Below are 26,644 nucleotides of genomic sequence, written 5' to 3' on the forward strand. Positions count from 1 at the left end.
GGTCTATAGGTCAAAGCACTCCCCTCTCTAGGGGCATTTTCAGAGACACTATTGCCCCGTCTAGAGCATTGCTATGTCCAGGAGAAGTCCTATCCTTGTTTATACCTGCAGGCAAAAGAAGTTGCAAAATCCTTGATATAATTTATTCTGTAATCAGAGTAGATATGTGAATAAAATTATTGTTATTGAGATCACTAGTTGTTGTTACGCATATCTTATTGGGAAAATAGGTAATTTTGATTTATTTTTTTTTTATCAAGGGTGCTGAGAATATAAATTTATTATCAGTACTTGATATGAAATGGCAGAGTAATGTCAAACAAACTTACTCAAGACATGGATTATGATTTAAACAATGAAAGAAGTTAGCAATTTAGAATGTTTTTATCTTATGTTTGGTCTGAGAATGGGTAATAGATTTTCTCCCTGAGTCTAGACACGTTATGTTCAAAGAAGAACGCGATCAGTAATCACTTAATCAAAGGCTATTTCTCAGCGTTGAAATAGCAATAATAACAAAGAATATCGAACAAGCGACTAAAATGACTTTGCAGCCAGTTGAACTTTATCCTTTTCAATCGTAGACATCGTGACGAATGAAAACTTGGAACAATATCTTTTATAATCTAGTTGGTATTATACAGCTATCTGGAACTTTTCAGGATTAAAACACCATAGGTTACATTAATTATTACGAAACTACCTAAATTGTCTAACGTTATCCTTTGTACCCGTTGCGTAGACACTTAATTTTAGGTTATAGTGAGTATGGGTACACCAACTAGCAAAAGATACAAACCCCTCAGTGCTTTCATTGTTTGCATAGGAAAAAAAAAACGGGACAAAACCAAAGTGTTGCTCTCGCAACACAATGAAACGGAATGATTTTTTCCGATATCACTTATCTAGCGGGTATAGATTTTTCTTTTTACTGTAAGTGAATTTATTGCAATTACATTTCATATACAGTAATCTTATTATTAAATGATAACTTACTATTATAGCAGATTTCACCATTATAAAATGTTTTTCATTTACACGGAACCACACTTGTGCAATACCTCAATAAATATAGTAGTAGTAACGTTAATTCCACAAAAAACACAACAACCTAGCCTTTCTACTCATTTGGATCAGTTTGGTTATCACTAGTTCAAAACGAATTGCTTGCTCATCTTCTCTCTAAATAAAGAAAGGCTATTAGATTCTAATTCAGAATTGGCTTCCATCCACTATTTTCAAGTGCACTCGCTTTTTTTGTCCCTATTTCTGTATTTCCAGTTGTTTTCAACGATATTATTATGTTTGGAGCTCTTTGAAAAATCGGTGGGGGTTGAAGATTGTGTGATAGTGTTTTAAGAATTGTGCCACTAGATTTGTTCTTTTCTGGATTTTTTCTCCTGTTCACTGACTTTTTCAGTTTGTAATTCACGCTCCTTGTCGGGCTGTAGCCAATTTTGATTCCATGTCGTTGAAACTTTTCTCCTGTCTTCTTTTTATTCCTTTCACTTCTTTGTATGTGTTTGGCCAATCGAATGGCTTGCTGGGTAGACCGGGGCTTAAGCACAATGACCTAAAAAAAAGATGAAAGGAGAATGCAAAATATCAATTACTTCATGCACCTAAAGCACCTTCACTTGAAGGCTTTAAAAAGGCTTAGCGTTTATACTCAGGGTTTTCAATGGCTGTACTTTGGAAATGGAACCGAAGGGTATTTGAATTTATTATTTTAATAAGTTCCAAAATGTTCAATCTTTTGGATAAACCGTTGGATGGATTATTTTAATATTTTAGCGAAGCCTTGCTTGCTTGTATCACAGAACTTTGTTTGACCATATTCTTAAGTAAAACAGCTCAAAATAGGGATGATACCTTTTTATTGACAGTGAATAGATATAAAGCTATTTAACTGGATATTTCGAACACATATACAGTGTTCATCATCAGTAGTAAAACTGCTCATGATGAACACTGTATATGTGTTCGAAATATCCAGTTAAATAACTTTATATCTATTCACTGTCAATAAAAAGGTATCATCCCTATTTTCAACTGTTTTACTTTCAGCATGGAAAGGCAGTGTGGTTTTCGAAGTTATCTAGACCATATTCTTCTTTTTTTGTCCATTTTGGTCTATTAAAATCTTGGACATGATTTGTCCATCGAGAGCTATTTAAATCTTCAATTCTCTTACCACCAACTAATGGAAAACTGTAAAGGAGAGCAATGTGCTGATGTCGGGGCAAGATAACACAGCATAACATGAGCATAACACAACGTTTGGAAAGCATGATACAATAGAAGTTGCTCAAGTAAACTTTCATTTCTTCGAGCCTTGTTTCTAGTTTTGAGTTGTAACTTCAGTAAAAGTCGGGGAAAAAAATTAGCCACCTGTTACTAAAGGAAGTTAAACTTGAATCTTAAAGAGATTAAGAGGTCACCCCATTCCTTCGCTCAATCCCCCATTACCAAAAATTTTCATATAATAGTAAATACAGAATTTAGAATTACAAAAAAGAAGCATTTTTCACAGATGAGAATGGCCAATAAATATAAGCTATTTGTGATTTTGGTTGAGTTTTGGCTGGTTTTAATAGGAACGGATGATACTGCCCTCTTAAATTTTAGTAGATCTCAAATTAAAAAAAAAAAAAAAAAAAAAAAAAAAAAAAAAAAAAAAAAAAAAAAACTATAGTTACTTTTCTTGATAGAGTAAGAAAAAAACCTTCATTTAGCCATTTTGAAAATCACAAGGGGGCTGGTAACTTCATTTTTATGGAAGAAAGTCACATAGCAACATTGCGAAAAAAAAAAATCCTGATTTGGCGTAGAAACCAGCGAAAATTCCATAAAAGCTTGTTAATGCCTATATGACTCCTCGTCAACTTTTAGCATTTAGTTAGGCATGTTGTATTTTCTGTCTCATAAAATGGCACAATCATTTCAATCTATGCTATTGAAGGCATAAAGGTGACCCATGCTTCCTTCAATGCTGGCCCAACCAATCTTTGCGCAGAAATTAGACATATTATGTCTTGTCTGGACACGAATTATCCAAAGGATTTTAAATCTTTAAAATTGGAGAGCCTAAGTTGGCAATTGGCCCTTCTGGAAGGCCCTTCGGCTATTGCGCCTTAAAATTCTTAGCAAAAATGTAGGAATGTTGTTTGAACCAAAAACCGTGGCAAGATTATTTTTCTATAAGACTGGGAAACAGAAGTAAGCCTACAAACTCCCTAAATCCCCCAACGCCCTTTGATAACTGTAAAAAGAAGTGATTTATGTGACTCCTAGTTTAAAGTGAACTACCACAAAAAGCAGGGCATTTTAGTGGCACTTTTGCAGAAAGGCTGGCATATGGCGCATTTTTAGCATCAGAACTATGAAAGAATTTTTAATATATTAAGTTTGAGGCATAAGATACTTCTGTGCCCCCTCCGCTCGAAATTCTCAGCTACTTGGTTGGCATCTTATACGATATTTGGACCGGAATAACTCAAGAACAAGGGTAATCAGTTTATTGAAAAATCAAAGGATCGAGTTACTCCAATGTCGTCATATGAGTGGAAGGAGTGGAAGAACAGAGATGGCATGTGACCCCTTCAGCGTCTCACGACCAAAATGTTCAGTAGACAGGTTGGCAGACATTGTTTAATTGATCAGCTTGAAATTTATAGGAACACTGTGTTAGGCAAATGATACAAGAGAATGTCAGTCCTACTGCTGTTATTACCTTTTTTCGGTTATTGCACCAAAGTTATCAACTCCTTCCATATTGGCTAAGTAATTTTTGGGTAAAGGGATTGATGAAAGGCATTCCCACCTATTTCTTGTATTTCGGTCTCTACACTGTTTCTATTTTATACAAAAACCCAAAGAGTTTTTCCTGCTGCTGTTGTTATACAAACCGTGTGATCATTAAGGTGAGTGCCTGGTCCGCAATGTACATGAAGTGTTTAATTCTAAGAGTCTGTTCAGACGATATTGTCCCCCCTTCAAGGTCTTACAATTACAATACTTATTATTATTCTGTTTCAATACTTTTACCACATCCGTTGCACTCGTAGTTTCAATGAAGTCCTTCGAGCAGATTAAAATTTTGTGTCTCAGTATTTTGATAAGAAAAAGACGAGTCCTTTCACTTTTTTAGTTGCTACATCAAATCGAGTGTTCGCTGACTATAATATTTTGCAAACAATATCAACCACCAACAGAATTTCATACTATGCGATAGTGGTAAGGATAAACTGAAAGTATGTCACTCTGAAATTTTAAAGAGATTCGGATTTGGTCTTTCACGTCAAGATCATTGGCCTCTTCTGCGCTAGTAAATAAGGCTCTCTTATTTGTTTCGTTTGGTTCACAGCGCTTTCTCATTTTCGATGCAATATTCCCATTGCATGTCTTGCAGTGATTATACAGTGGCATAAAGAACAGCACCTTCCAAAATCTTCAGTTTTACAGTTGAAGTAATAAACATCCCACAAATTCTTAGCTGATGTTCAAAAATGATATTATTTGTGAATTCCTTTTGACCATATCTTCTAACACATGAAGGAGAACTTGACAGCCATAAGGTATGAAATATGCATCCCTGTTGTAGTGGAGGCTGTGTGCATGGACTCGTACTCGCTTCTTCTTCAAATCGGGTCGGCTGGAACATTCTTGTTCTTGACTGGCTTCAAGATGTGGGCCAAGTTCCCTGATTAGTGGTAGTAATGAATCTGACAAGCTTTTTCTGCAGTGTAATCAACGATCAAAAACTATGTAAAATATTCCATAATATTCATGTTAGGCTACAACCTATCTATAAAGTGCAATGTCAGAATCATCTTTTTTGTGGCTAACGTTAGGTTTAATACAAAGTATAAATGAAAAGTACTTGGTAAGCGTGACATTATTAGTTACAGTCTTTGTTTCCTCAGGCGCCATCAACTCAATGAGTAGGTTCTGATTCTGGTGATCAAGATAATGATCCTGTTTTTCTTCGTCCTTAATGCGATGAAAATACTCAATGACAACTGAAGAAAATTTTACCAGTATCTTAAATAAAGCCTAAATATTTTCTATTGTTTGGCGGACATATTTTTTTCTCTTTTACCTTGAAGAATGCTATAATTCTCTCCAAAATACTGTACGGCAAGATTCTTGTCAGGACTCCAAGACAAAGCAGTTTTTATTTTTTGATCTGTTCCGGAATTATGCTGTTTATGAACAAAGCTTAACCCCCCACCCAAGTAGTGTCAGGGTATCAAGTGTGCATACCTACTTCAAGGCATGCTTGTACGTACTTTAATAGCACATTATAGGCGCTTCATAGCACATTTAATCATACTTTCATAGCACATTACGAATGCTACATAGCACATTTGTAAGTGCTTTAATAGCACGCTGCGAGTGCTTCATAGCACATTTAGGCGTAATTTCATAGCACATTGCGAGTGCTTCATAGCTCATTTGTGCCTATTTTTACGGCAAATTTAGGCCTGCTCTCATATCATTTTTTGCGTGCTTCATAGCACATTTGTGCATGCACTTATAGCTCATTGTGGGTGCTTCATAGCACAATTGTGCCTGCTTTAAAGGTACACTGCGAGTGCTTCAAATCACCTTTGGGTGTGATTTTATAGCATATTGCGAGTGCTTTATAGCACAATTGTGCGTGCTTTAATAGCACATTATGTGTTCTTCATAGCATATTTGTGCGTGCTTTCATAGTCTTTTCTGGCTGCTTCATAGCAAATCTCTGCGAGCTTTTATAGCACACTACTGTGCTTCCTAGCACTTTGGAAACGCCAGTATCTTACCAACAGCCAAATTTGCAGCTGTAGGAGCAAGACGGACCACGATAAGAATAACATGCAAAAAAGGTCACACACACGGGCAGAAGAGTGCTTAGCTAAATACAAAGACAAGGATATAGACGAAGACCACCTGATGACCATGTTTCGTGCCTCCTTGAAGGTGAGCATGGAAACAATTCAGGCTGAACTAGAGTGAGAAAGGGAGACTAGTGGACGAAAGATGCAACAGCAAGCGGAATCATTGATCTTTCAGTTTACTCCTCTTGTTCAAGCTTTACAGACGAATCAGTCTGCTATTCAGACTGCGCCAGTTACATCTAAGATAACTACGAAGTAGACTATCAAGTTTACGGATGGTTTGAATATCGATACATACCTCACAACCTTCGAGCGAACTGCCACCCAAAATAACTGGAGTCGTCGTATATAGGCAGTTAGACTCCAGGCCTTGCTGACAGGCAAAGCTGTAGAACCTGCTAAGATTGTTCCGACGGCCAATAGCTCTGACTACAACCTTGTGAAGGAGGCTATTCTGAGATGATTCCGAGTGACATCTGAAACTTATGGTCAGCTATTCTGTATGACACAGAAGGAGGCAGACCAGTCATTTACCGACTACGGTAAGAAGCTAGAAAAGTTTCTGGCCAAATGGCTGGACGTCAAAGATTACAGATTGATCGCAACCGTAGATGGGCTGCGAATGAAGGTAGCCAATATCATCAGAGAACTGGTGGTTAAAAAATATGTCATTTTCATTAAGAATGAACAATTACTGATCCAATTGAAATAACAAGAGGAGCCAACTCTCGCTTCTGTCTGCAATGTGGCTGAAAACTTCTTTTTAGTTCGCAAAGTTGACAGAAGCGAAGGATTGAAAGGAAGTTCGCATCAAATATCAAGGAAAGAAATGGCAGCAAAGGAAATACAACTAATTAAGCCTGAGAATACGCCGGTGAATGCAGAATCGGAAACAACAGGATCCAGCAGTCGAAATACTCAACGCAAGAAACTAAAAGAAGGGTACGATGTTGTTTCAACTGTGGAAAGTTCGTCACAAAGCTATTGACTGTAGGGAACCAAAGGAGGTGAGAAAAATTGTTGGGTCACAGTCCGATTTTGGAAAAAAGAATCAAGGTGACATTTCATGGTAGGGGTATGATAGATAGAAAGCCAGCAGAGCTAATTATTGAAAGTGGAACATCCATTACTATCATCCGAGGAAGGTTCACTGGACGCTTGGGTGAAAAAACATCGTCCAACACGGAGATATATTGTGTCCAAGGGGATGGTAAGCAGTGCCATTTACATAAGGGCTCTGTAGAGATAGGATTTGGCAATTATTCCTTCCAAAACAATGTAGAAGTTGCAATTTCTGAGGATCTACCCGTAGCCCCTATCATTGGAAAATAGTTGCTAAGATTCCTAGAACTTTGTAGCCGAAGTTCAGAAGTAGACAGACCTGCTACCTCTATTCGTCTGCCGATTAGAGCGAAAGACTAGACAGGACCAAAAGCTGAGACCTAGGCCCCCACAATAAATCTTCCAGAAAGTGATGTTTACCAGATTATGGTAGAGCCGAAGAATGGGATGGGCAACACGAGAAATAGAAATAGTTGACGATGCCGACTGAACGAGAAGGCAGAGTGGAGACGAAAAACTTTGAAAAAAACCTTCAGAAATTGATCCAGAACAACTGACCTTCATGAAAATAACTGACTTTCAACAACAAGATTTTACACTGACAAAGTGTTTCACTCTGGCTAGTTCAGGCTCGGGTTTCAGCTCATCAACGGATTCCTCTACAAAAAGATCAATACCGGATAGAATAATGAAGGGATTGGACTGCTGGTGGTTTCCAAGCCTTGTATATTGCTTGTGCTGAGATTCGCCCATGATTCCCTAATGAGCAGCCACACCGAAGTTGCACGCCCTCTGGATCAGATCATCCACAGGCTCTTCTTGCCCGGGTTATGTAAAGATGTCAAACGGTTTGTACGTACTTGTGAGTCGTGCCAGCTAGTGGACCGGCTTAAGACAAACGGGTCTTCATGTTACGACTGCCGGTCATTAAAGAGTCTTTCAGGAGGATTGCAGCAGATATTGTGGGACCTTTGGTACCATCTCTGATCGGTCATCGATTCTTCTTGGTGATATAAGATTATTGCACTCGTTATCTCGAGGAAATACCCATAATATCCGTAAATGCGAGGAAAAATGCAAAAAACATTTGAGTAGTACTTCTGTCGGGTTGGTGTTCCGGAAGAAATCCTGAGAGACCAGGGTTCAAATTTTGTTGCTAAGAGCTTACTCAAGGTGTACAAAATTAACGAAATAAAACTTATACGAACATCACCCTCTTATCCACAAACACATGGCCTGGTTGAAAACTTAAACGGGACGATTGTTCGGATTTTGAAGAAGTTCATCCTGGACAACCCAAGGAATCGCTTTATACCCTACGTATTGTTCGCGCATTAAGAAACTCCTCAAGTCTCGACCAGGTTTATTCCCTTTGAGCTTCTTTATGGGTGGAGGTCAAGAGGTCCATTGGAAGTTATCAAGAATGGGAAAAAGCTGGAAACTGTACCGTTAGACTCGACCATGAGCTCTTTTCCTTGCGAGAACGATTTCGGTAGATCCTAGAAGATGCCCATAAAAATCTTCTGGACGCGTCTTAAAGGTAGAAAACCCAAAATAACAAAATGGCAAAGCCACGAGTTCTGCAAGTGAATGACGAAAAACTCGTCCTTCTGCCGACCGGAACTCATAAGCTGGAAACCAGATGGCAAGGACCCTTCAGGATATCTCGGAAAGTAGGGTCGGTAAAGCACGAAGTCTTGTTCCCGGAAGGAAGAAAGAAGAAGAAGATTGTACGCATCAATCTTCTTCGGAAGTTTCAGCGTTGACCAATTGATTTCCTCCTCTTCGCTCATGAAGATTCAAGTATGCCTAAGTTTTACCAGGCAGATAATTACGGTAGCCAGTATGACATCCATATTATTATAGATTCGCTAAGTCACTTTACGGAAAAAAGAAAGAAAGGAATTTTTGGTCTACAAGTGGGATTTCAAAAGTCTTTCTCTAAAATTCCCGGAAGAACATCAGTAGTCAGACACCACATTGATACAGGTAATGCCCATCCTGTGCGTCAAAAACCCTATAGGGTACCACAGAGTATACAACAAGCCATTGAAGAAGAAGTCAAGCGAATGCTGAATTTAGGAATCATAAAACCTATCTTCAAGTCCTTGCTGTTTTCCGGTAGTCATGGTTTTCAAACCAGATGGAAGCAATCATTTCTTTTTAGACTTCTGAGGTTTAAAATGGGTACCTAATTTTGATGGCAACCCCCTTCCCCGCATAGATGAATTGCTTTAGGAAGAAAGTAACAAAAGTGTCTCCAGTGTTTTAGATCTTACCAAAGGCTACTGGCAACTTACGCCAGAGAGCATAGAAAAGACGGCATTCCAAACGAAATCCTTATTCTACGAGTTCGGAGTACTTCTTTTTGGTGTTCATGGGGCACCAGCAACCTTCTAGCTTGCCATGGATAAGATTTTGACTGGATGTCGTTGCTATGCAAGGGCATGCCTCAACAACCTTATATTATTCTCTGATAGTTGGGAAGATCACAAGCAACATTAAAAGGAAGTTTTAGGGAGGATAGTAGCTGCTGGTCTTCCCATTCATCCTGACAAATGCAAGTTTGGACTAGACGAAGTTCAGTATCAGAGCCACAAAGTAGGAAATGGTAAAATCATACCGATGGAAAGCAAGGTTGAGGCTTTGAAAAACTTTCCAGAGCCCACCACAAAAAAGGAATTAAGGTCACTCCTTGGCATCACTAAGCCTAACCAAAAGTTTGTCCGCAAAATCCCTTCGGTTGTGTAGCTGCTGACAGATCTTCTTTAGAAAGGAAATACAAGTCAATTTAAGCTGTCTCAGAAGCAGACAGTAGCCTTTGAGGTCTTGAAGACTGCATTCAATACTGCCCCTATCCTGACTAGTACCAACTTTGCCAAAGGTCTTGTGCTTCAAATGGATGCTTCGAATGAGGGAATTGGTGTAGTCCTGACTCAACGCAAAGTAGAGGAGCTCCCATTGCATGCAAGAGTAGGAAGCTATTGCCAGTGGAACACTGCTATTCGACAATTGAGTTTGAAGCTTCGTAATTAAAATGGGGTTGGAAACTTTTCAGTACTACCTCAAATGTCGGAAGTTCACCGTCGAAACTGATCATAACCCGCTTTACTTTCGGAATGTGGCTCGGAGCAACAATGATCGCTTGACATGCTGGTCCCTTTTGCTTCAAGTGTACCAATTTAAAATAAAAAAAATTGGTATATTCATTAAAATGGCAGTGCTGATGCATTGTCCTGTCTGTTTCAAAGGAAAAAAATAATGTGTGTTAATATCTTTGTCGATGAGTATCAAGTCCTTGCCTCTATTCCTGAAGAAGGTCTTCGAAGAGAAATGAAAGACCAATCCGTTCCAAGACTTCAAGGATAGTCAGCAGAAGGACATCAAACTCACCCGTTTTTTTTAAGTTACATATCAGTTGTAGATCAGTATCAAATACTTGCTCGTATTCTTGAAGAAAGTCTTCGAAGAGAGAGGAAAGACCAATCCGTTCAAAGACTTCAATGATAGTCAGCAGTAGGACATCGAACTCACCCTCTTTTTTTTTACTTACAAGTCTAACCAAGCCGATGAAAAAGGAGCCTATTTTGAGATACGGGAAGGTCTTTTATATCGGCGTACCAAAAGAAAAGATAGTCAACTCATTTCTAAGTAATTGTACCAGAGGACTATGGTAGTCAGCTAATCCTGCAATCTCATTATTCGCCTCAAACTCCTTCAAAGTTGGTTCATCGAGGTAACACAACAGCAAAGATTTTTCTTACTTACTTCTTCTGGCCCAATAAGTACCATCAAAACAACAGCGAGCTAGATTCATGTTCATGCCGAGGAAGCAAAGCGTTGGAATGACATAAGTGGTGTCAGAAGTGGGATACTTAATTGAATAAAGTGAAATTTGGATTTTTTGCTGATTAAATTGTAGTGTAAATTAAGGTATAGAACCCAAAATTTTTCGTAATAGTTAGGGCTGTTCAAAAGATACTTTTTGGATTTTATTATCGTTATATCATCCATATATCTTTGAATTGTGGATAGTGTTAAACGTTAGCAACGAAGACTTTGGGGTAACTTGGACTTTATCCCAGTTTGCGCTAAACTTTCCATCATTTTTAAGCTGAAAATACTCAATTCACAATATGTTTGTGTTTCAGTTTTGATAACTGGTTAAAATAATACTTGAAAAAAAAAAATTTTACCGTTATTAACATTCGTGAAAATTATCTCCCATATTAGACTGTTTGACCATATTAGACGTATTAGACTAGGGAAGATAGTTTTTGGGTTAACAGTGAGGTGATTTTAAGACCATCATTGGTTTCCGTCAGTAGCTAGCTCTGGATTTACCAAGTGTTCTTGATGAACAAGGTTTCAGGGCCTCCCCAGTGGTTTCAGAGTACCAGCTGTACAAGGGTGCTTCATAGCACATTTTTAATTGCTTTAAAAACACATTGCTGGTGCTTCATAGCATATTTGCACGTACTTTAAAAGCACATTGCGCGCGCTTCATAGTAAATTTGGGCCTGATTTTTTTAGCACGTTGCTGGTATTTTATAGCACATTTGTACGTGCATTAATAGCACATTGTGGGTGTTTCATAAAAATTTGTGTACCTGCTTTAATAACACATCACACGTACTTCAAAGAATATTTGTACGTGCTTTCATACCACATCACGCGTGCTTCATTGCATATTATGGGTTCTTCATAGAACATATCTGCGTGCTTTTATAGCACACCACTGTGTTTCCCAGCACTTTGGAATCACCTGTATCTCACCGACAGCCAAATAGGGCATAAGTCGATCCCAGTCAGGGGATAAACCTGATTGAGGCTTGAGGAGTTTATTTATAAGTGAACAAGACGTAGTGGATAAACCGCTCCTAGTCCCTTGGGTTATCCACGAGGAATCTCTTCAAAGCCGAACAAGCGTCCCGTTTAAGTTTTCAAACAGGCCATCTGTTTGTGAATGAAAGGATGATGTCTGTATAAGTTTTATTTCGTGAATTATGTATACTTCGAGTAAGCTGTTTGCAACAAAATTTGACCCCTAGTCTCACACCGACCACACCGACCCGACAGAAGTAGAGCTAAAATGTTTCAGTAGTTTTTCTTACATGCATAAATATCAAGAGTATTTCCTCAGGATAAAGAATGAAATAATCTGATGATACCAAAGGAATCAATGACCCATTCGGGATAGTACCAATTGTCCCACAATATCTGCTGCAATCCTCCTGAAAGGCTCCTCAATGACCGACAGTCGTAATATGGGGACCCATTCTATTTCTTAAGCCAGGCCACTAGCTGGCAAGGTTCACAAGTATCTACAAACTCTTTGACATTTTGGCACAACCCGGACCAGAAAAACCTATGAATGATCCGATCCAGAGGGTGTGCAACTTTAATGTGGCTGCCCATTGGGGACTCATGGGTGACTTAAAAAAAAAACGACCTACAATTCTTGGGAACTACCATCTGTGTAATCTTTTCATTATCCAGATTGGTCTCAATCTTCCTGTACAGCAGTTGTTTACAGCTGTTTACAATACAGCTGTTTACTTCTGAACTTCAGCTACAAAGTTCTGGGAATCCTGGCAACGATCTTTCGATGATAGCGATCTTCCGATGAATAAGAGTAGATCATCATAAATTACAACTTCAACATTGCCTTGGAAGGTATAATTGCCACATCCTATCTCTACATAGCTTATATGTAAAGGGCATTGCTTACAATTGCCGTGGAAACAACATATGTCTGTGGTAGACAATGTTCGCTCACCCTGGCTTTCAGCGTACCTTCCATGGGCAATAGTGATGGATGCTTCACTGCCAAAAAGGAACTCCACTGGCTTCCCATCTGCCATACTCCTGGCACAGAACCTCGCCTTGATTCTGTCTTCTAGACTTGGACTTCGAGCCAACAAGTTTTTTTGCCTCATCGGTTCCCTAAAGTCAATAGCTTTGTGACCAAGATTTTCCACAGTTGAAAAAACCTCGTGCCACTCTGTTAGTTTTCTTGCACGGAGTGTCTCGACTGTTGGATCCTGTTTTTTCCAATTCTTTATTCACCGGCTTATTCGCGGGTTTAACTTGTTGTGCTTCCTTTGCAGCCATTTCTTTCCTTGAAGACTGATGTGAAATTCCTTTCAATCTTTCTCTTCTGTCATCTTTTCGGGCTTGTAAAATTTTTTTAGCCACATAGCAGATTGCCGCAAGAATTGGTTCCTCAAGTTATCTCAAATAGATGTCAAGTCGTTCATTCTTAATGGAAGTGATATATTGTTCAACCCTCAGTTTTCTAAAGATATTGGCTATCTTCATTCACATCCCATATGTATTCACGATCGATCTGTAGTCAGTAACGTCCAACCATATGGTCAGAAGCTGCTCTGGCTTCTTACTGTAGTCGGTAAATGACTGTTTTACATCCTTCGGTGTCGTACGGAATAACTGGTGATAGGTTTCAGAAGTCATTTGGAATCTTCTCAGAAAAGTATCTTTCACAAGGTCGTAGTCAGAGCAATGGGCCGTCGGAACAATCGCAGCAGGTTCTGTGGCTTTACCTGTCAGCAAGGTCTAGTTCAGTCAGAATTATTTCCATGCTCACCTTAATGGAGGCACAAAAAAGGCCATTAGGCGTTCTTCGTCCATTTCCTTGGCTTTGTATATAGCTAAGAGTAGTTCTGCCTGTGTCTTTGACCTTGTTCTAAAGTTACACTTAGTCTGCTCCTTCAGGCTCATACAGTTATGAATTTGACTGTTGGTGGGTTACAGACGTTCTCAAAATGCTAGGAAGCACAGTGGTGTGCTATAAAAGCACGCGGAGATATGCTATGAAGTATCTACAATGTGCAATGAAGCACGCGTAATTTGCTATGAAAGCACGGACAATTGTACTAAAAAGCACTCGCTATATGCTATAAAAACACGCCCAGATTTGCTATGAAGCACTCGCAATGTGCTTTTAAAATATGTACAAATGTGCTATGAAGCACTCGCAATGTGCTACAAAGCAAGCACAAATGTGCTATGAAGCACTCACAATGTACTATGAGAGCACGTCTAAATCTGTAATGAATCACACACAATGTGCTATTAAAGAACATATAAATATGCTACGAAGCACCCACAATGTGTTATAAAAGCACGCACAAATTTGCTGTATAATTGATAATTTTATCATGCCTTTTAATATAAAACAGGAGCCAACAGCTCATATGGCACTTGTGACGAGGTGAGAAGAGCTAAGAGCCAAGAGATCATATGGCATGAGCTCTAACAAAATTCTATGAATCAATAGATTGATTTAAAAAGGAAAATAAGAGGCTTAATGCCGGTCAGGATTTAAAATAAGAGCTCTGAGTCACGATGTCCTTCTAAATATCAAACTTCATTAAGATCCGATCACCCACTCGTAAGTTATAAATACCTAATTTTTTGTAATTTTTCCTCTCCCTTTAGCCCCCCCCCCCAGATGGTCAAATCTGGGAAAACAACTTTATCAAGTCAAACTGTGCAGCTCCCTGACACGCCTACCAATTTTCATCGTCCTAGCACGTCCAGAAGCACCAAACTCTCCAAATCCCTGAACCCCTCCCCCCCAACTCCTCCAAAGAAAGCGAATCCAGTACGATTTTGTCAATCACGTATCAAGGACATTTGTTTATTCTATCCACCAAGCTTCATCCTGATTCCTCCACTCCAAGTGTTTTTCCATGATTTCCCCCTCCAACTCCCCCCAATGTCAAAAGATCTGGTCGGAAATTGAAATAAGAGCTCTGAGACATGGATTCCATGTCTCATAAGATAAAAATACCCCAAGTTTCACGTTTTCCCAGAATTCCGGTTTCCCCCTCCAACTCCCCCGTAAGATCCAATCACTCCTTCGTAAGTTAAAAATACGTAATTTTTTCTTATTTTAAGAATTAGCCCTCCCCCGCCAATAGAGTGGATCCGTTCCAATTATTTAAATCACGTATGTAAGACTTCTGCTTTTTTTCCCAACAAGTTTCATCCCGATCCCTCCAATCTAGGTGTTTTCCATGATTTTAGGTTTCCCCACCCCTAACTTCCCCCAATGTCACCAGATCTGGTCAGGATTTAAAATAAGAGCTTTGAGACACGATATCCTTCTAAATATCAAATTTCATTGAGATCCGATCACCTTTTCGTAAGTTAAAAATACCTCATTTTTTATAATTTTTCAGAATTAATCCATCCCCCAGCTACCCAAAAGAGACCAGATCCGTTCCGGTTATGTCAATCATGTATAAAGGACTTGTGCTTGTCTTTCCCACCAAGTTTCATCCCGATCCCTGCACTCTAAGTGTTTTCCAAGTTTTAGGTTCCCCCTCCCAACTCCCCCCAATGTCACCAGATCCGATCACCCGTTCGTAAGTTAAAAATACCTCATGTTTTCTAATTTTTTAGAAATAACCCCCCCCCCCCATTACCCCAAAGAGAGTGGATCTGTTCCTTTTATGTTAATCATGTATCTAGGACTTGTGTTTATTTTTCCCATCAAGTTTCATCACGATCCCTCCACTCTAAATGTTTTCCATGTTTTAGGTTTTACCCCTCCCAACCCCCCCCCCCCAATTTCATCAGATCTGGTCGGGATTTAAAATAAGAGCTCTAAGACACGATATCCTTCAAAACATCAAATTTCATTGAGATCTGATCACCCGTTCGCAAGTTAAAAATACCTCATTTTTTTTAATTTTTTAGAATTACCCCCCCCCCTAGCTACCCCAAAGAGAGCGGATCCGTTCCGATTATATCAATCATGTATCTGGGACTTGTGCTTATTTTTCCCATCAAGTTTCATCCCGATCCCTCCACTCTAAGTGTTTTCCAAGATTTTAGGTTTCCCCTCCAACTCCCCCCAATGTCATCAGATCCGGTCAGGATTTAAAATAAGAGCTTTGAGACACAATATCATTCCAAAAATGAAATTTCATTAAGATCCCATCACCCGCTCATAAGTTAAAAATACTTCATTTTTTCTATTTTTTTCAAATTAACCGGCCCCCACTCCTCCCTCCCCGAATGGTCAAATCGGAAAAACAACTATTTTTTATTTAATCTGGTCCGGTCCCTGATACGCTTGTCAAATTTCATCGTCCTAGCTTACCTGGAAGTGCCTAAAGTCGCAAAACCGGGACCGACAGACAGACCGACAGACCGACAGAATTTGCGATTGCTACATGTCACTTGGTTAATACCAAGTGCCATAAAAAAGAATAAAGATCCTCCAGAGCCATTGCTGGCGCATAGGACGTCGAATCGACGTTTCAGTTGCTGGGTGTTTTTACAGGAACAAGTAGCAAGCTTGTCACCCAAAATTTACTATTACTACTTTTACTATAGTAATATAACATAACTAATATATATATATATATATATATATATATATATATATATATATATATATATATATATATATATATATATATATTATATATATATATATATATATATATATATAATTTATATATATATATATATATATATATATATATATATATATATATATATATATATATATATATATATATATATATATATATATATATATATATATATATATATATATAAATATTTATATATATATATATATATATATATATATATATATATATATATATATATATATATATATATATATATATATATATATATATAATATAACATTGTAATATAATATGACTTTTACTATAGCTGTTATGATTCTTTCAAAACATTTCGTTCCAATGCCTATGCCCTCTGAAATATTTAAAATTGACATGACTATCATCAGAATATTTAAAATGACAATCATCGACGATTCTTTTAGTTTCAAATAATAAGATGGCAAATCAGCAATTTCAGTTTAATTAAGAAATTTTGTTATGATTTCGATTCCTCCTTTTTGCTTAACACGTTCCTTATTCAATCGTAAGTTCCTGAAATATCTAAGATCCAGAATGGCATTTCTTGGCATTTCTTTGTGCCAGAATGGCACAAAGAATTAGAAACGCACTTTTTGACGCTTAAGAAATACTCCTCCCCCAACCTACAGAAAGAACCACCAATCCAACAACAAAAGAGAGAATAATGAGAACTTTTTTCCTAAGACAGTGAACCAACAAAACCTATTTGAATATTTCGGCCCTGTATCTAAGGGCCGTCTTCAGCAAAGAAAAAATAAAAAACAATAAAACACTTACAATAAAAGTTCTCAGTTAAAAATTGATTTGTTTTTATTTTAAAATAGCCTTGGCATCATTACTTCTTAACGAAAAGTTCAGCCAAGACTGTCTGATAAAAGCTAACATTTTAAAAGATAAAAAGGTTCATTCATTTCACTAACTGTATTTATTAAAAATTGGAATGATTTCCTTTTGCGATATTTGCCTTCTCTGCAGCTAATCTGATAGTTCTTTTGATATTGGGCTTGTTTTTGTTCGTTCCTATTTTTGTTTTATTTTGAATTAGATTATTTTCTATAATTAATTTTGTTTACATAGGGTTGAGTGTGTATTCACCCAAGTCTCTATTTTTTCTATTCAAATGATATATTCAAATAGGTTTTGTTGGTTCACTGTCTTGGGAAAAAAGTCCTCATTATTCTCTCTTTTGTTGTTTTATTATGGAAAGGCAGTGTGGTCTTCGTCATTATTTACGTCACGTTTATAGGGAGCATTTGACCAAAGATATTTTTCATTTTATTAGTTTAGGGAAAAAACACGCGAACATTATCAATCAACAAACGTTTCTGAAATCCTGCAGAAGGAATAAAATTATTCCTAAGTCCTTAAGGCATAAATTTCACTTAAATACTTTACGAGAGTCACCGTTCACACATAAACTACATCTAAAAACGTTGAATCATATTATTAAGGACAAAAAACACAGAAGACGTATAATTTCCTCAGAACGAAAATCACTCGAAAATTTTCTGTCACAGAGCTTGTCCACTGATGATTTTTTGCAGATTTTACAACTTTTATTGTAAGTGTTTTATTGTTTTTTTTATTTTTTCTTTGCTGAAGACGGCCCTTAAATATAGGGCCGAAATATTCAAATAGGTTTTGTTGGTTCACTGTCTTGGGAAAAAAGTCCTCATTATTCTCTCTTTTGTTGTTGTATTATGGAAAGGCAGTGTGGTCTTCGTCATTATTTATGAACCACTGATCCTTCTATATAATAGCTGAAGTTCTATTATAGACAACTGTGCACAATTTTTCCAAGCTTTAACCGCATCCTCTACTCATATGAAGCGTTAAAATAAATGTCTATGTTGCCGTTGGTTTTGTAGGACTACCTGTATCACCCCCATACAGCCTTACTGGTTCTTGAACGGGAGGCTCAATATGCGTATAGTGTTTTTGGTAATTCTAAATCAATTGACCATATCAGAATTTTCACACAATAGCTTTTTGGCCTTCTTTTGGCTAGAAATATTGTTTTGCATCACAAAATGACTGAAAACGTTAATTTACTGTTGGACGGTTTTCTTCGTTAAAATACATATTTATGTTAACTGTTCTTTTTATACGACTACCTGCACCTTTAGAAGAAACCAATGCCCCACCGTAAGGTATTACTTCCTCTGAAACAGGAGGCCCAATGCGCGTATAGTTTTTTCACTAATTCTAAAGCAATTGACTATCTCAGAATTTTCACACCGGAGCTTCTAGGTATTCTTTCAGCTAGAACCATTGTTTTGCATCAATAAATGCTTGAAAATGTTTCTTTGCTGTGGGACAATCTTTTCGGTCAAAATAAATATCTATGTTAACCCTTTATTTTGTAGGACTAACTGCATCTTTATAAACGAATACAACACTGTACAGAATCACTGATCCTCTAGTACCCCTCAGAAAAACTTATAACAAATTTTGATACTTTTTTTAATAAAGTGACATCTAATTCCTCTTCCTTCACTTCTGAACTCGGCTACAGAAGTTCCACCTTCGATTCTGCAGTCTTCCATCCTGGTTCCACCGATTCCAGTTTCCACTATCCCCCTTCGATTCCAACTCCAAATCTGGCTCCAGTTGTGTCACCTCCAAATTTCACACTTTTGCCCTCTGATTCCATATTCCGATCCCGTTAATTCCGCTCCAAGTTCTAACGATTCCAAGGTTTTATATGTGACTGCCTCCGTGGTAATCTATGGCTAGCAAACAACACCCTTCTGGCACACATTATCACGCCTAAGTAGTTTTCACCGTTTTTGCCTCAAAAATAAATTTATATCCTAAAAGTTGACAATTGTTTTTATTTGAAACTGTTGTGTGTTGATTTTTCTCTTCGTGAAACTTGTACACTGATTTTCTCTTTGTGGAACTGATTTTGTTCATTGAGCTTGTTGCATGTGGATTTTGTTCATAGAACTTATTTTGTGCTGATTTTTACTCATGAAACTTGTTTCGTGTCGATTTTTCTCTTCGTGAAGGCTGTACATTGATTTTTCTCTCGTCAAAAACTTATTTTGCTCATGGAACTCCTTACGTGTTGATTTTGGTTCCTGGAACCTATTGCGCGCTGAAATTTTTGTTCGTGAAACTTGTTTCATATTGATTTTTCTCACGGTGAAACTTGTATATTGATTTTCCTCCTCGTAAAACTGATTTTCTTCATTGAACTTATTGCGAGCATATTTTTGTTTGTGCTACTTGTTGTGTGCAGATCTTTATTTGTAAAACTTGTTTGATCTTGATTTTTCTCTTCGAGAAATTTTTACATTGATATTTCCCCTTGTCAAATTGATTATGCTGATGGAACTTGTTGCGTGCTGATTTTTTTCGTTGATTTTCTCTTCGTGAAACTTTTATGTTAATTTTTCTCGGAAAATTGGTTTTGTTTGTGGAACCTTTTGTGTGTTGATTTTTCTTCGTGAAAGTTGTTGCATGTTGATTTTCCTCTTCATGAAACTTATACATTAATTATTCTTCTCGTAAGACTTATTTTGTTCAAAAACCGTGTTGCATGCTTATATTCTGTTCATAGAGCTGGCTGTTTCCTGGTTTTGTTTGTAAACTTTGTTGCATGTTGATTTTTTTCCAGAAACTTATACATTTTTTTCTTTAATCGTGAAACTGGTTGTGTTCGTGGAACTTTTTTTGGGGGGAATCTGGTGATTTTTTATTTGGGGAATCTGTTGTGTGCTGATTTTTGTTCGTGAAACATGTTGCATGTTCATTTTGCTCTTCGTGAAACTTCTATATATATTTTTCTCCTCATGAAACCGTTTATGTTGATGGAAGTTGTTGCATGTTGATTTTGTTCAGCGTGCTAATTTTTGTTACTAAGACTTCTTGCTTGTTGATTTTTTCTTAGTGAAACTTTCACATTCATTTTTTCCTAGTGAAACCGATTTTGTTCATGGAACTTATTGTGCGCTGATTTTTGTTTGTGGAGCCTTTTTCTTGCAGATTTTTGTTCGTGAACCTTATTGCATGTTGTTTTTTATTGTCGTGAAACTTGTAAATTTATTTATTTTTCTCTTGAAACTGATTTTATTCATAAGACTATTGCATGCTTCTTGTGGTTTGCGGAACTTCTTGCGTGCTGCTTTTTGTTCGTAAAACTTGTTTAATGTTGATTTTTTCTCCTCATGAAACAGATTCTGTTCTTGGAGCTTGTTGCGTTTTGATTTTTTTTGTGGAGCGTGTCCTGTGCTGATTTTGTTCCTGAAACTTGATGCATGTTGAATTTTCTCTTCGTGAAACTTGTATATTGATTTCTCCCCTCGTGAGACTGATTCTGTTCATGGAAATTGTTGCGTGCTGATTTTTTTTTGTGAAATTTGTTGCTTGTTGATGTTTCTCTTTGTGAAACTTATTGATTTTTTCCCCCTTGGAACTTACTGTGTGCTGTTATTTGTTTGTGGAATGTGCTGCGTGCTGATTTTTCTTCAAAATACCTGTTATACGTTAACTTTTCTTTTCGTTAAAGTTGTAAACAGATTTTTCCTCCTCGTGAAACTAATTTTGTTCACTGAGCTTGCTGATTTTGTGCTCTTGGAACTTCTTGCGTGCTGATTTTTCGTGAAAACTTGTTACATTTTTATTTTTCTCTTCGTAATTCTTGTACGGTGATTTTCTCATCGTGAAACTGATTTCACCCCAGGACCTAACCTAATTTTCTTTAAGTTACATAAACAAAATCAATTTTACAAGGAGAAAATCAATGTACATGTTTCACGAAGAGAAAACATCAATCTGCAACAAGTTTCACGAAGAAAATCAGGACGCAGCGAGTTCTGCGTGCAAAAGAAATTAGGAAGCAACGAGTTCCCTTATGAAATTTATTTTCAAGAGGATATAAATCAATATATAAGTCCCGCAAAGGGAAAAAAACAACGTGCAGTAAGTACCATGACCTAAAAAAATCACCACACACTTAGTTGCATAAACAAAATCTGTTTGACGAGGAATAAAAATCAATGTAAAAGTTTCCCGAAGAGGCAAAGAGCAAAATCAGGACGCAGGAAGTTCCACAAACAAAAAAATTAGTACTTGGCGAGGTCCTTGATTAAAATCAGCTTCGCAAGGAGGAAAATCAACAGACAAGTCTCACAAAGTGAAAAAAAACATGCAAAAAGTTTAACGAACAAAAATCAAGACTTAGCAAGTTTCACGAACGAAAAAGAACAGCACGCAATGAATTCCATAGGCAAAATCAGTTTCAAGAGGAAAAAAATCAGTAAAAAAGTTTCATGAAGAGAAAAATCAACTTGCAACAAATTTCACGAAGAAGAATCAGCACGTAACAACTTCCGCGAATAAAAATTAGCATGACACAAGTTCCATAAACAAAATCAATTTCACAAAGAGAGAAATCGATAAACAAGTTTGACAGAGAGAAAAATCAATACACAACAGGTTTCAAGAACAAAAATGAGCACAAGCTCCGAAAAGAAAAATAAATGTACAAGTTTTAGGATGAAAAAATCAAAATGCAACAAGTTTCACGAACAAAGAAAAAGCCAGTACGTAATGAGTGATAGAAACAAAAATCAAGAAGAAAAAATTTCCATGAATAATATCAGTTTTTTAAATGAGAAAAATCAATGTACAAGTTTCACGAAGAAAAAAATCAACTTGTAACAAATTTGGAAAACAATAATGAGCACGCAATAAGTTTCATGAAAAAAATTAATATGTAACAAGTTCTATGAACAATTTCAGGTCCACGAACAAAATCAGTTTCACGAAGAGGAAAATCAACATGCAACAAGTTTCAAGAAAGAAATAAACCCACAACAAATTCAAATAAAAACAATATTTGGTTTTAATTTTGAATTTATTTTCGAGGGAGAAAAGGATAAAAAACCCTTAGGGGTGATAATGTGTTCCGAAAAGGTGTCATTTTCCAGCTGTAGATGACCACAGAGGCAGCCGCATATAAATCTTGGAATCGTTGGAGCTTGGAGTGGAGCTGACGGGATCAGGGCTTTGGAATGGGAAGGCAGAAGTGGGAAATCAGAAATGACGCAACCAGAGCCACATTTGGAGTTGGAATCGGAAGGGGTATAGTGGGAACTGTACCCGATTGAACTGAGATTGAAGCCAGCAGAATTGAAGGTTGAACCGTTTTAACCGGAATCAGAAGTGGGGGAAGTGGGATTAGAGATCTCTATTAAAAAAGAATCTAAAAATATCTTGTGAATGATAAAGGGTACCAGAGAGGCACTAATGATTTACTGTGGTGCATTCGTTTCAAAAGTTGCAGGTAGTCGTTCAAAACGAAGGGTTGACATCGATATTTATTTTTGCCAAAAAGACCATTCCAAAGCAAACCGGCGGTTTGAAGCACTTTGTGGGGCAAATCAACAATCTAGCCAAAAGAATGCTAAAAAGCTATTCTGTGAAAATTCTGAGATAATTAATTGATTTAGAATCGGTGAAAAACCTCTACACGTATTGAGCCTCCTGTTTCAGGGGCAGTACTGTCGTATGGTGGGGCATTGGTTTTCAAAGGTGCAGGTAGTCCTACAAAATAATGGCTAAGATAGACATTCATTTTAGCCAAAATGACTGTCCAACAGCAAAGCTGTGTTTTCAGTCATTGGTTGCAAAAGAGTAATTTTAGCTAAAAGAAGGCCAAATTACTATTGTGTGAAAATTCTGAGATGTTAAATTGATTTAGAATTACCGGTAAAATTATATGCTTATTAGGCCTCCTATTGCGGAGCCAGTAAAAATGTACGGTGGATAATTAGCTTCTGAAGGTATGGGTAGTCCTATGAAGTAAAAGGCACTATAGATATTTATTTTGACGCTTCATATGAGTAGATTACTTGGTAATCTACTCGGTAATATTACTCGGTTGAAGTATCATGTGATTTACAAGGTAGTACAGTAAAGGTCATGTTTAATTATCAATAGAATCATCATCATCCCATGGCCTGCACAATCACTTTGCCATATTTTGGTCATCATTGTACATCTCTTGCTTCTTCAGCAACTCTAGACCGTCATGACTAGTCGAAAATCCATCAAGCGTTTTTTACCGTGTCGGTAAATTTCAATTCTGGATAAAATAAGCCTCCTTTTCTATTACCTTTTCCGGTTGCTTCAAAAAAAGAATATCGAATCTTTGTAGGTATGCAGTGGCGCTGAAATTTGCCATTCCCCTTAGGGGCTACGCTAGAATTGCTCGCTAGGGTCCTCTTGGAATTGGTTTCTATTCCCCGGGGGGAATTAGTTTCTATTCCCCGGGTGGAATTGGAAGCTAGGGGAGTCGCTGGAAATGCTCCCTAAACGATGGGTCGAACCACTACAGAATGCTGTCAAAACTCCCTAAGGGATGGGTCAAAAGAAAACAACTAAAAAAGAAAAAAAGAAAAGAAGAAACTAAGAAAAGAAAAAACTAAAAAAGAAAAAACTAAAATAAGAAAAACTAAAAAAAAAGAAAAACTAAAAAGAAAAATCTAAAAAAGAAAAAACAAAAAGAGAAAACTAAAAAGAGACAAAAAGACAAAACTAAAGAAAAGAAAAAAAAACAAAGAAAATTAAAAGAAAGAAAAACGCTAAGAGAAAAAAAAAGAAAAAAGAAAAAATAACTAAAAAATAAAAAATTAAATAAATGAAATAGGGAAAAAAACTAAAAAGAAAAAAAAAAAAAACTAAAAAAACTAAAATTAAAAAACCAAATAATGTAAAAAACTAAATAAGCTAAAAAGAAAAAAAAAGAAAAATTTAAAAACAAAAAAAGCTAAAAAGAAAAATGAAAAAACCTAAGAAAGAAAAAACTAAAAACAAGGAAAAAATAAAACAAAGTAAAAAGGAAAAAAATAAAAAAAAACTACATGACGTCATATTCAATATGACGTAAAAAAAAACGAAAAAAAGGAAAAAACTGAAAAAAATATCAAAATCTATAAATGACGTCATGTTCGCAACGTGAAACCAGGCTTGCGGCTGATAGAGATAGCAAAAAAGAAGGCGTGTCGCTGTATTAAAAAAGCAATGCGTGTATAATTATCCTATAATGTCACCAAAAAGGGAACACCAGGAGGAAACACCAGAGCAATGCAAAACCAGGCCTGCAGCTCAAAGAGAAAGGGCCAGACTAGGAATGTCCAATTTACCTCATCAATTCAATCCAAAAATGACATAGCGCTGGCGCTTGCGTCGTCCGAAATAGCCACAACGTTGCTGCTTGGTGAAGGAACTGCTCATTCCACTTTGAACTTGCCTCTGAATATGCACTCTACAGAAACTCCCACGTGCAACATTTCCAGTTCATCTGGGATAGGTAAAGTATTGCAATAATGCAACTTTATTGTTTGGGACGAGTGCACAATTGCACACAAAAATCGCTCGAGGCTCTTCACCGATCATTGCAAGATTTGCGAGGTAGTTCCAAACCCTTTGGCAGCACATTAATATTGCTTTCCGGAGATTTCAGGCAAACATTACCTGTTATTCCTAGATCGACACCTGCAGACGAAATGGATGCTTGCCTTAAAAATTTTAATTTATGGGTACACGTATAGAAATTAAAATTAACTACAAATATGTGTGTCCGATTGGAAAACGATCACTCTCCTGAAATATTTTCAGATCAATTGCTGGAAATTGGAAACGGTCAAAAAAATGAATTGGTTGAAAAGGTATTTCCGAATATTCTAACCAATTACAAAAATCATAAATTGCTAAGTGAACGAGTGATTCTGGCAGCCAAGAACAAAGAAATCCACGAAATCAACAATATTATTCTGTCCAAGATTCGAGACCAGGCAGTCATTTACAAGTCAGTCAACACAGTTCTGGAATCAAATGAGGCGGTTAACTATCCATCAGAATTTTTAAATTCCCTGGATCTCCAGGGGATCTCTAGGCGTACCAATAACACTGTTGAGCAAACATTAACCCACCAATTCTTTGCAACGGCACGCAACTTGCCGTAAAAAAAACAATGGAAAATGTAATAGAGGCAACAATCTTGACAGGGCGTTCGGAGGGTGAGGCTTTTGCTATTCCTCGCATTTCCATGATTCCAACGGATCTGCCTTTTCAATTTGAAAGATTGTAATTCTCAATTCGATTAGCATTTGCAATCAACAAAACTCAAGGGCAATCATTAGAAAAATGTTGTATAGATCTTAATGCAGATTGTTTTTCCCTTGGACAATTATATGTTGCATGTTTTAGAGTCAGGAAACCGGAGGGTCTATTTATATGCACAGATAATTGGACTGCGAAGAATGGTATATATCCACAAGTTTTACGCAGTTCAATATTAGCACTTGCATACGTGTTGCCCTATGGGGGGGGTACGCTTTTGGCTCAGAGAGAAATTATCAAAAGAAAGCGTGTCGATGTATTAAAAGAGCAACGCGAAACCTGGCTTGCGGCTGAAAGCGAAAATCAAAAAAGAGTACGTGTTGAGGAATTACCAGAGTATATCAGAGGAATTACCAGTTGTATATCCGTAAGTTTTACGCAGTTAAAAATTAGCACCTTGCAGAAGTGTTGCTGGGGCACGTTCCGAAAAAAATAAAAAGTACAGAAGAAAAATAAAAGAAAGGAAGAAGAAAAAACTATAAAAACTAAAAAGGGGTAAACAACTAAAAAAAATAAAAGGAAAAAAAGAACAAACTAAAAAAACTAAAAACCTAAATTTAAACTAAAAAAGAAAAAAATTAAAATTAAAAAACAAGGGATTAAAGGAATTTAAAAACGTTAAAAAAGAAAAATTAAGCTTTGAAGCTTGATGGATATCATTGTTAGAAATTGTACTTGCTTTAATAATCGAATATCTTTGAAAAACAGCAATAGAACACAAGGGACAATGAAAATCCCTGTATCCCATCTGTGAATATAGAAGGATATATATATATATATATATATATATATATATATATATATATATATATATATATATATATATATATATATATATATATATATATGTTTTTAACTACGTAAAACTTGCGAATATACAACATTCTTCACTGTCCCATAGTCTGTGCATATGCATAAATTGTCAGGTTTACCGACTCTTGAACATGCAACATATAATTGCCCATGGGAAAACTATCCGTATTCAGATCTATACCCTATTTTTCTAATGACTGCCCTTGAACCTTTTTGATTGTGATTGCTAATCAAATACTCCCTGTATCCCCGTCTTCATTTATATATCCCTCTGTGCCCTTCAGGCGTCCCCGTTGTAGTTGTGTCCCTGTGTACCGATAGTCA

General features: G+C 36.8%; 1 protein-coding gene across 1 annotated transcript in view; it reads right to left on the reverse strand.

Annotated features, from left to right (window-relative positions):
* Positions 1–919: 919 nt before the first annotated feature.
* Positions 920–26,644, reverse strand: part of LOC136032952 (uncharacterized) — a 36,589-nt gene continuing 10,864 nt past the window's right edge. Inside the window, exon 2 of the mRNA XM_065713439.1 lies at positions 920–1,573. Coding sequence (XP_065569511.1) covers positions 1,208–1,573 — 366 coding nt within the window. The 3' untranslated portion in view covers positions 920–1,207. The remainder of the gene's footprint in view (positions 1,574–26,644) is intronic.

Source organism: Artemia franciscana, chromosome 1, assembly GCF_032884065.1.
Source record: "Artemia franciscana chromosome 1, ASM3288406v1, whole genome shotgun sequence".
Classification (NCBI taxonomy): domain Eukaryota; kingdom Metazoa; phylum Arthropoda; class Branchiopoda; order Anostraca; family Artemiidae; genus Artemia; species Artemia franciscana.